Below are 12,500 nucleotides of genomic sequence, written 5' to 3'. Positions count from 1 at the left end.
TTGAAAATCTGGAATCTGAGGAGCAAAAAAATGTAAACATTGAGAAAATCTGCTTTAAAGTTGTGCATTTATGTTCACGATTGTGCTGCATTCACTCACACAAATACATGTTTACGGTAGGACATTTACTAAATATCTTGTATATGCTTTATGCAGTTATTAATGCAGTTATGAGAGCGAGAGAAGCACGTGCGTCAATATTATTATTTATTTATTAATTTAATTTGTTTTAATTAATTTGTTCATTATTTGTTTCTATTAGTGACAGTAGACTAGCCTAATAAATGAAACACAAAGCCTGTTTAACAAGTATCAATAATTATGTGTTATATTATCTGCAATAATTAAGAAAACCTGTGCAGCAGGACTATCAATTTATTTAAATATTCCATTTAATTTTCTATTGATTATATATAGGACTTTATTTATTAAAATTAAACTGCGTTTCCATTGATTGTGAAGTTAGACATTGAGAATTGCAGATAAAGCGCATAATTGTTCTTGTTATGAATTGTATCCTATTTTCCGTTATTAACCACGTGCAGTGATATGGAGCTGTAATGCGGTCAAGACCTGCCGGAACTACTTTAACCGTGCGGTTCCTTGAAAATAACTGCACACCGTAGAACGTTCGTCAACCAATCAGATTCAAGCATTCAACGGCCCTGTGGTATACATTTGTAATGTGGACTCATGCATTTTCTATAAATCTGCTTTGAAACGATGTGCATAGTGAAAAGCGCTATACAAATAAATGTGCATTTAATTGAATATTAATGCAACTTTTACTTCCGGGTTTGATTTTTTTGCCATTTGTAGTAAAAAGATGAACACAAACCACCACACGCTCCGGGTACACGCCGGCGCGCAGGAACGACGCCTTCCAGCCGTCCACGTCCTCCTGACTCTCACAGGCCAACTCCAGCTGGCGGTAGTCCTTATACACGTTCCTGTCGCGCAAGCAGACGTTCACATGTTAGCAGTGGAGTCTGGCTTCTGGTGGGCAGTATAGGCTTTTCCAGATAGTAGTTTTTAACCCCTTAAGTGTGTAACCCCTTTTTCAGACGTGAAAAAATCCAAACTTTTTGTAATTTAAGAATGCTTTTGGAATATAGACCTACGTTCTACATTTTTGAAACAAAAAAGCTTGTTGAATTACACTACTTAAAAAAATATGCATTACATTAACCCATTTTAATGCATTGTATAGGGCTTGCATTTTTATGGGCTGAAATTCAACATGGTTGTATATTTAAGCTGCATGTGAATATTTTAATTCAAAACATTTCATTTTTTACATTTCTATAATCTATATTCACCTTTCATATTTCACTTCCAAAATATTGATTCTGTTTAAAAATACAACTTATAATGTTCAACAAGCAATATTTTTATTTGTGAAAATGCACTATCCAAACTTAAATGGTTGTAATTCAAGAATGCTTTTGGAAATATAGACCTACGTTTGGTCTCGTTTCAAAGAAGACACTCAGCAGATTATTACAGCAGATTAAAAAATTAAAGTATGAAAAAGTTTAAATTTACTGTAAATTAAAAAAATGTACTGAAATATTTTTTATTTTATAAAAAATATTTATTTTACAATATGTTTTACTCTAAAATCAAAGTTGTGTTCCAAATTTGAAGTTGATATCACAAAAATGTATTTTGTTTAGGCGTAATACCAAAGATAGCCACCGGGTGATGCACACATTCCATAGAATTTTTTTTATGCATTATTTTTTATGCATTCACCTGTATCAAATTACTACATTTCTGTCCAAATGTCTCTGCCATCACAAAATATGGAACCTTGAGACTCAGACGTTTCCAACAATGTGTTTTGTCAAGATTAGAAAAGGTTTTGATTATAAAGTAGTTAAAATAAATGTTGTAATATGAAACCGTGACACCGCCCAATAGGGGATGAGCCCGCAGAAAGAATTTAGAGGACCGTTACTATGGTAACGCGATGTCCAATTTTAAAACCGTTTTCACAGGATGAATTTTGAGGTCATAAGCTTTCGAATCATACCTTATTTATGATTTTTTTTTTTTTTTTTTTTTGCTTTTTAACTATACACATGAACATATACATTTCCATGTAACAAAAAACAAGAACAAATAATTCGATAATTACTAAAATATGCTATATGAAAAAAAAGGCGATTAAAAAAAAAAGACGGGCTAAACAACATCACATTACAAAAGTGAACCCCTTATATTGGCACAGCCATTACATATTTAAAACCGTAATATCCTATACTAAACCTAAACTAATCTTGACAAACTATATATCATTTAAAAGCTTACAATCTCTAGTTTACATATTTTGTGACTGATTTTCAAAATAAATTACAGAGGAGCCGTAATTTATCAATTTGCAACAAGAATATGTTCATACTCCTGAGGCGAGTTCAGACCTTTATTTTGAAATAGTGATGAACATGAAAAATCATGAAAGAATGGTAGAAACCTCAGTTTGTTTTCATGCCAAGAGTTCAAAAGATAGCATCCATACAATACTTTTAGAAAAAAAGCTCTGAAAATGTTTTAAATATAAAGAAAACAATAATAGATTCAGCATTAGTGATGTGTCAGCGAGCTATAATGCACATACGTGATCTTCTGTGTTTCTTAGAGCTTGAGTTCATTTCAAAATCTGCCAAACTTCCAACACTACTTCTGAATAGGATGTCTACTTGATAAATTGTATGAAAATTGTAAAAAATAATGGTTCAGAATCAGATCACTCAAACCACATATGGAAATGGAGGCGCCCTTATATGGGCAGTGATGTCCACTAGTGGAGAAGTGTGGTACTGCGCACAAACTAAATCTCTCTGAACGCTCATTTCAAGAGATATCAACCTAACATTTGAAACACAACTTGTTCAGATTTTTTTGCATTTTTAAAGTCCTCCAGGTTTTGAAAATATATATTTTATATAAAATATGAATAATTAAATTTTCATAAACTCAAACTTCTATAACTTTTTTTCTGTTTAACTTCCTTAATTTTTTAAAAAATCTGCCAAATGTCTTCTTTAAAACAAGACCAATTTTACATCTATATTCCAAAGCATTCTTGAATTACAACCATTTAAGTTCGAAATGTGCATTTTCATGTCTATTAAAAAAAAGGGGGGTGCCGCTTAAGGGGTTAAGCAGAATGTGTCAGACTTTTGTCATGTTGTGCTGGATGACCTCTGACCTTTGCTCAGTGTTGAACAGGGCAAAGATGTGTTTGCTGGACATGAAGCCCTTCTCCACGTCTCTGAGCTTCAGGTTGTCCACCTGCAGCATGTACTTCTTCTCTTTCTCCTGCAGGGGGCGCAACAGAGTTTACTGAGATTAAACTTTTGAGTGTGTAGCAGAAGAGTAGACAAGCTTTGGGACACAACGTCATACAACTGCGTGTTTAACGGTTTCTCTCTCTCATCCTGACACATCAGTAAACTGGCCTGTCAATCATCTTATCACATTTCATTTCCTACTGTATCGTAGAGAAATGCAGAGTCACGTTGATCTTTAATGCAGAGAACTCTCCTCATATTAATGCATAATGTTAAAAATGCATTTATTTTTAATCCAATATTCGCATTAAAATAGGTGTCTGGGAACAGCTAATGATACTGAACTAGGTAGAGAAGATATATTTATAAAATAAATAAGCAAAAACCATCGATCTGTGGGATTTAATAAATCTGATAACTTACACTCTAAAACATGCTGGGTTGTTTTAACCCAATTTTGGGTCAAATATGGACAAACCCAGCCATTGGGTTAAATTTTTAAATTGCATTTTTGATCCAACGTTTGGGTTTGTCCATATTTGACCCGAAATTGGGTTAAAACAACCCAGGCGTTTTTTAGAGTGTAGTAAAGTAACATCACACCTAACAGTTAATACTTATAGTCAATAATTGTATCTCTTAAAACTCATATTTAATCACCAAAATTACATATTTAAAAGTTTTTTCCTTGAAGAAAAATTCATGGCTTAAAATATTGCCTCATTTAGTATTTCTATGAATATGCAAATGAGCTTTGAATATGCAAAAAAACACCACATAGACACATAAACAACATTAAAAGCTGGATTTACACTTTAAAGCTACATTTTAAATACCCGGATGATGCACTTAATTAAAAGAAAAGACTAAGTGTGTAATGTTGGACACTTCATGCACTCGACTACCGCAGATTTAATTGCGTAGCGAAAGGGGAGGAGCCTCAGTGTCCGATGTTCAATGACGAAATAAATAACCTTATATATAAGTGTACAGTGCGTCATTTAGGACACAACATTAGTGTGAGAGGTTTATTCAGATCATTAACATGAGTGATATTAACAGTGACGAGTGACTATAGTAACAAAGAAAGAGTGCAGAGGGAAGAACAGTCCCGTGTGTGTGTGTGTGTCTGTGTGTGTGTGTGATGTTCGGTCTCCGCCACACGTGGCTGGAACTGATTAGAGTCGACAGACCTAAAATAACCCGTCAGGGCGGGCGAGCGGTCGAGCCGGGTCCACCGCAGCGTCATTAAAGACATCTCTGGGTTTGATTGCAGACGCTGGTAAACCTGAGCACAGTTCCAGATCTTTCCTGAAACTCTCTTTGGGGGTTTTCGTCAGTTTCAGGGGTTTTCCGAGTGTGTGCGCCGCGCGTCATCACATATAAGACATGCAGTCGCCACGCTGCAGAAGGGATGACGTCGTCTATGAAGCCATAGCAACCGTCTTCTCCTCACACACACACACACACACACACACACACACACGTTTCCTTAGCTATCTAAATGGGGACTCTCTCCATAGGCGTAATGGTTTTTATACAAACTGTATATTCTGTCACATTAGACTAACCCGACCCCTAAACCTACCCGTCACACACACACACACACACACACACACACACACACACACACCCATCACACACACACTAAACCTACCCAACACACACACATCTCACACACACACACACACACACACGCACAGACCCATCACACACACTAAACCTACCCATCACACACACACCCATCACACACACACACACACACTAAACCTACCCAACACACACACACGCACACACCCATCACACACACTAAACCTACCCAACACACACACACACGCACACACCCATCACACACACACACACACACACACCCATCACACACACTAAACCTACCCATCACACACACACACACACACACACACACACACTAAACCTACCCATCACACAAAACGTTCTGCATTTTTAGAAAACCTTTAATTACTTTATATTTATACCAGATTTACAAATGAGGACGTCCCTAAAGGGAGGATTTTGGACACTTCTGGGTACAAATTTGTCCCAAAGACATAGTTAAGTTGGTACACACACACACACACACACACACACACACACACAGTTTCTGACGGGGGAGCAGTTGCTCAGTGACTCACACTTTTCCTTTTCCTCAGCCAGATTTTGGAAAAAGAGAAAACGATAGAAAGATCACGGCGGCGCTCTTAAAGGAACATTCTGTCATTGTTTCTTCCCCTCGTTTTAATGTTGTTTATGTGTCTATGTGGTGTTATTAATCTGCTTTAAGACAATCCATGTGTAAATTCTAGGGCTGTCAAACGATTAAAATATTTAATCGCGATTAATCACATTAATGTCATAGTTAACTCACGATTAATCACATTAATGTCATAGTTAACTCGCGATTAATCACATTAATGTCATAGTTAACTCGCGATTAATCACATTAATGTCATAGTTAACTCGTGATTAATCACATTAATGTCATAGTTAACTCACGATTAATCGCATTAATGTCATAGTTAACTCGTGATTAATCACATTAATGCCATAGTTAACTCACGATTAATCGCATTAATGTCATAGTTAACTCACGATTAATCGCATTAATGTCATAGTTAACTCGTGATTAATCACATTAATGCCATAGTTAACTCACGATTAATCACATTAATGTCATAGTTAACTCGTGATTAATCGCATTAATGCCATAGTTAACTCACGATTAATCACATTAATGTCATAGTTAACTCACGATTAATCACATTAATGTCATAGTTAACTCACGATTAATCACATTAATGTCATAGTTAACTCGTGATTAATCGCATTAATGCCATAGTTAACTCACGATTAATCACATTAATGTCATAGTTAACTCACGATTAATCACATTAATGTCATAGTTAACTTGTGATTAATCACATTAATGTCATAGTTAACTCGTGATTAATCACAATAATGTCATAGTTAACTCGTGATTAATCACATTAATGTCATAGTTAACTCACGATTAATCGCATTAATGTCATAGTTAGCTCGCGATTAATCACATTAATGGCATAGTTAACTCGTGATTAATCGCATTAATGTCATAGTTAACTCGGATTAATCACATTAATGTCATAGTTAACTCACGATTAATCGCATTAATGTCATAGTTAACTCGCGATTAATCGCATTGATGTCATAGTTAACTCGGATTAATCACATTAATGTCATAGTTAACTCGCGATTAATCGCATTAATGTCATAGTTAACTCGGATTAATCACATTAATGTCATAGTTAACTCACGATTAATCACATTAATGTCATAGTTAACTCACGATTAATCACATTAATGTCATAGTTAACTCGTGATTAATCACATTAATGTCATAGTTAACTCGTGATTAATCACATTAATGTCATAGTTAACTCACGATTAATCGCATTCATGTCATAGTTAACTCGTGATTAATCGCATTAATGTCATAGTTAACTCGTGATTAATCGCATTAATGTCATAGTTAACTCGTGATTAATCGCATTAATGTCATAGTTAACTCGTGATTTAATCGCATTAATGTCATAGTTAACTCGTGATTAATCGCATTAATGTCATAGTTAACTCGTGATTAATCGCATTAATGTCATAGTTAACTCGTGATTAATCGCATTAATGTCATAGTTAACTCGTGATTAATCGCATTAATGTCATAGTTAACTCGTGATTAATCGCATTAATGTCATAGTTAACTCACGATTAATCACACAATTTTTATCTATTCTAAATGTCTCTTGATTTCTTTTTGTCCCATTATTTTTTCTCATTTTAATGCTCTCATCAACATGGAAAAGTGGATCGGCTTGCTTTATGCAAATGTTTTTTATTGAAAACAACATACTTAATATATTCAATATAGTGTTCAATTCCACACTAACATTCTCACTTGAGCAAATAATCTCTCACACAATGTAACACTGTCCATCAATAAAAGGGTGAAACAAATACTGACGAGGTGACGTTACTGATATTGAGGAGTGGGTGTAGAAACACATCGTGTGTGTGTGTGTGTGTGTGTGTGCTTGACCATCAAGTGGTGTTTAGACTGGACGATGATAGCTCGGTTCACAACGACACACACACAGATCACTTTGGTCTTGTCAACTGAACCATTTGGCAACTTTTTAAAAGTAAACTTTCCATTCAGAATCTTATTAACATCCATTTCGACGTCTCGTGCTCATCATTCATCCACTCAAAGCGTAACGTTAAAGTTGGCCGCACACCGGACGAGAAGTGCAGCGCCTCGTATTTAAAGTTCGAACACATTATTCTCTATGAGTGTACACACACCGGCGACGCCATTCACACACGGCGAAGCCCTAGTAAATTCATAAGTGGACGGCATTGCTGAGTATTTTCTGCTTAAAACTGCAGTGAACCAAAGACAGTCTCAAAAACACGGTGTGAAATCGCTGGTGTTTCTGACGTCACACACTACCTTGACCAATCAGATCAACGTGTGATCGTCCACCAGTGGATCTCTGAGTGAGTGGATGCGGGGCTCATTTGCATATTCATAGAACCACGCATACTAAATGGTGTCGAGTTACATTCAAGATATGAAACACAAAAAGCAAAACATTCAATCTAATCTTATTTGTAGAATGAAAGCGTGACTGTCGAGCTCTAAAGCACAGATGATGAACGCTATATTTACATTTGACAGCTTTGTACAGAAAACATAAATATCATATTTTGTGTTCCACAGAAGAATGAAAGTCATGTAGGTTTGAAACTTGGTTCTAAACTTATTACATTTTGATGACAGAATGATAATATTTGTGTTACTTTCAAAATAAAAGCACCATTAAAACAGAATCCAGAAACCACAAAACATAATGAAAAACATAATGAAACATTAAGAACCTATATAATCCAGTGAATCTTACAAAACATGTCAAAAATCATTTTCACAGAGAACCAAAAATTAAGAAAGTCAATATTTAGAACCATTAAAAAAAATCATATTGTGATTTAAGATTTTTGCATTATATTCATGAGAATTAAGCAGATTTCACACTTAACAATTATATAATATACTGATATATTATTTAAATTAAGCATTTAGACTACTTATTATGGTAGTATTTTCTGTGGTGAATTAAAAAAAAAAAAAATGTAAAAATCCCTGTAATGGAGTCATTTTCAAAATTATTTCAAATATAAAAAATAAAAAAACTACATATAAAAAACTGAATTCTGTAACCTATAAAATTTTATGTGATATTAAATGGTTTGACGTGCTTTATTATATGTTTCCTCATTTTCTTTTATCATGTTAAGTATTAGAGCTTAAAGTGCAAAAAGCAAACACAATAAAATAAAAAAAAAAATAGTTAAAAATGAACACAATTCAGGTCGTTTTAATGGTCCTAAAATTATTTTCCTCATAAAAATACATACACTCCTCATAAAAGTGTGTGTGTGTGTGTGTGCGCGTGTGTGTGCGTGTGTGTGTGTGTGTGTGCGTGTGTGTGTGTGTGTGTAAAGAAAAAACCCCACAGAGAGTCATATATACAGAGCAACAGACCACAGCGCTGCGACTAAACATAACCTCACGGTACACACACACACACACACACACACACACACACACACACGCATGGAAGTCATCAGCGGGTGAGAAGTCAGACATCAGTGTATATCAGTCGTGACCTCTGACCTCCCCAGCTCCCAAAACACACACACACACACACACACACACACACTGAATGATTCTCCATATGGTCTTGTAAAGTCTCGCTGGCTCTGGGTTTTCGTAAGACGACCCAAGAACTCCGGATAATCACTTCCTATCGCAACACTCGGATGTCGCTCGTTCATCGTGTCGTATATATTTAATAAAGTTAGAGAAGTTTCTTCCCTATGGCCAGCCAACCGCACGGACTGAACTGGGAATGTTTTCCATTGTTTTGTTTTCGGTGTGACTAATACCCGCGCAATTATAAGAGCGGAGGAAGTTCTGACTCGATTCATAAACACACTTCTCGCGGTAATACAAACAAACACACTTTTAAGACATGTGCATGTTTACACACACGTCCGTGTTCATGCGTACGCGTCAGAACGGACATATAGGTATTATATATGTAGAACTGAACTGAACTGTGTGTGTGTGTGTGTGTGTGTGTGTGTGTGTGTGACTGCATCAAAGAGACGTGGAGAAGCATCTGGCAGCAATAATGCCGCTCTAACCCTTCATTACCAGAGCGACTGCGCCTTGAGCTCGGGCCAATGGCAATTTTCAAAAAGCATGTTTTTTTTTTTTCCTTCTTTTCTGTCTTTAATTCTCAACCAGCTCTTGGTTTTGGAGAAGCTGCTTTGAAATGTAAAGATGCTAAACTGCTCCAAGTTACTCACAAAATGGCTTTTTAGTAAAGCTCTCGGATATCGTGTGATCCTGGATCACAAACCCAGTCTGGAGTCGCACGGGTATATCTGTGGCAATAGCAACTATACACTGTATGGGTCAAAATTATAAATTTTTCTTTTATGCCAAAAATCATGAGGATATTAAGATCATGTTCCATGAAGATATTTAGTAAATGTCCTACCGTAAATATATAAAACATGTGTTTTTGTGAGTGAATGCAGCACAATCGTGAACATAAATGCACAACTTTAAAGGAGATTTTCTCAATGTTTAGATTTTTTTGCTCCTCAGATTCCAGATTTTCAATAGTTGTGTCTCGACCAAATATTGTCCTATCATAACAAACCATATATCAATGAAAAACATTCAGATTATGTATAAATTGACCTGTGTGACTGGTTTTGTGGTCCAGGATCACATTTAGTTTTTACAATCAGAGCAGAGTTAATCTAGGATCTGTATGATATCAGCGGATTTCACTGAATTACTCCAATTTTTATGAATTAATAAAAAGCAGGTCAGTACACTTAAATCAAATCGCGATATATACAGTAGGCTAGTGTCTGTGAATATTAAACCACTAAAAAACTGAATATGAATCCTGCGTGTCTCTGTGGGAATGAATGGTGCAGAAACTCAAGTCTGCACGGCAACCCGTCAAAATAAAAGTTCGGTTTAACTTGAGGAAATTGTGACTGAAATATATTACAGTAGAATATATCTACGTATTCTATTATTATTAGTAAAAAAAATGTTAAGGAATAATCACAATTTTACTTTTAACAGCTCTGTTGTGCAGCACTTTGTTTGACAAAGTTTAATTTCATGATTAAAAGATGAATTAAATTTGTTAAAAAAGTTTTATGCTTTCTTTTGATTGCCAGAATTTCTGAAGAAAATTTTTTTAATTGAAATTATATTGTTCTTAAAATATGAATAAATTGTTAAAAAAAAAAAATAATAATTAAACATGCGTTTTAATTATTTAAATTTAATTAAATTTCTTATATAAAGAAATAAATAATAAAATGCATTTCAAAGGGCCTTAAATATATCTCAATTAAACATTTCAATAAATAGATGTTAAATTGTACAAGTTTCATTATTTCAATTAATTAGACATGCTTACTAAAATAAAATAAAAACCTATATAAATAGTCCAATTTTTTTTTAAAAGAAAACTGGAAAAAAAGAGAGAAAAAAATAGAATTTGGAACAAAATAAAACTTAATTTGTAAAAAAAAAAAAAAAAATTAATAGGGCCTTAAACATGTAATATTTGTTAAACTTTTAATAAACCGTTGTTAAAATGTACAAGTTTCTTGAATTTTATTATTTAGACTACAATTTTATTTAACAATTAAAATAAAGTAAAAAAAAAAAAAATGTTAATGGAAAAAAACAGAATCTGGAACAAAATAAAACGGAATTTGGAGGGAAAAAAAAGTGCCTAAAATAGCATTGTCAAGACCAAAAAACGACAGAAAGCTGATATTTGTTATTTAAAGAAGCACATGAACAGGGTTAATTTACTCATGCCTGTCAAACACACTGATTTAATCAAATATTAGATATGCACTGTAAGACTGTCTGCGCAATTGAATGCAAAGTAAATACAGTGATGTAGCATTTGGAAAAGCTCCTATGAAGAGACCCCCCCCCCCCCCCCCCCCCCCCCCCTTGTTTGCTGAGCTAATATGATTAGAAAGGAAAGATCCATCTACAGTTCAACATGGAGAAAGCGAAGGGTCTGGTTTGAGTTGCTGGTCCCCAACGCTCAGAACACACACTGATGTCTACAGCAGCGGCGTGTTAAACACATTAACCCCTCAGTGTCCGGCTGTAAAGTCTGCAGGAGAACGGGCGACGTCGACCCCCCGTTGCCAAGGTCAAGCGCTGACCACACACATGCATCTGTGCGCTCGCTTTAGCCATGAACAAACTCAGACTATTCTCCAGGACTTCATCTATGTGCGCTTGCATCAAACCGCCGTATTGAAGTGTGTTTCGCTGCCTTGCATTTAACGTGCATGCTTTTATACATCTCATCAGCTCATGCAAGACCGCAGAGTGTGTTTGGGTTCGCAGACGGGAATAAACTGAGCTGAACACACTGAACTCTATGATTGGCACGCTCGTAAAGAACACGAATGTTCCCGACAGCCGGAGAGCTTTAGTGAGAGGACGACGTGTCGCACACACAGGCTTTTTCAGAAACACGCTTTCTAACACATTTCCATTCTCTCATGCTTAATATATTGATGTTATAATGCAGTGTGTCCCACAGGATTGTGTGTGAGGGGGGAGGGGTGTGTGTGTGTGTGTGTGTGTGTGTGTGTGTGTGTGTGCACTGGATACGGGTCAGCACGCTTAATTCACAAACCAGATTTCAAATGAAACTTTTTTTCTTTTCTTTTTTTTTATGGAAAAAGGGTCAAATTTATTAACCCAATAGTGCATGTGATTATATAAACTAATAATGCATTAATCAATTTACACAAGCAAACCCTGAAAAAAGTTTGTTTTCCAAGTAAAGATCCTTATTTTTTAGTGAAGATGATTACATATTTTAACTGAAAAAATTTATTTGCATGATAAAAAAAACTGCAAAATGTTAATTTAATTTATTAATTTAATCATATGCACTAATCTGTTAAATTTTACATCTAAAATCTGCTACATTGCGTTAATTTCAATTAAATAAAAAATTTAGTTTGTGAAATTTCCAGTTAAAATATTTTTTAACAATTAAATTAATGCTGTTTATT

General features: G+C 34.9%; 1 protein-coding gene across 5 annotated transcripts in view; it reads right to left on the bottom strand.

Annotated features, from left to right (window-relative positions):
* Positions 1 to 12,500, bottom strand: part of dnm1a (dynamin 1a) — a 159,005-nt gene that overhangs the window by 29,344 nt on the left and 117,161 nt on the right. For 3 of the 5 annotated variants that reach the window (XM_079608009.1, XM_079608011.1, XM_079608010.1), the window contains 2 exons: positions 3,215 to 3,324; positions 839 to 950 (listed from right to left, as the gene is read on the bottom strand). In XM_079608009.1, the coding sequence (XP_079464135.1) occupies positions 839 to 950; positions 3,215 to 3,324 (222 nt within the window). Of the gene's footprint in view, positions 1 to 834; positions 951 to 3,214; positions 3,325 to 12,500 lie in introns of all 5 variants that reach the window. The other 2 variants (XR_013796958.1, XR_013796959.1) reach the window with 1 other exon arrangement.

Source organism: Phoxinus phoxinus (genome assembly GCF_949152265.1).
Source record: "Phoxinus phoxinus genome assembly, chromosome: 3".
Lineage (NCBI taxonomy): Eukaryota > Metazoa > Chordata > Actinopteri > Cypriniformes > Leuciscidae > Phoxinus > Phoxinus phoxinus.
Note: the sequence above shows the minus strand (reverse complement) of the source record. Positions and strands in the feature narration are given on the sequence as shown.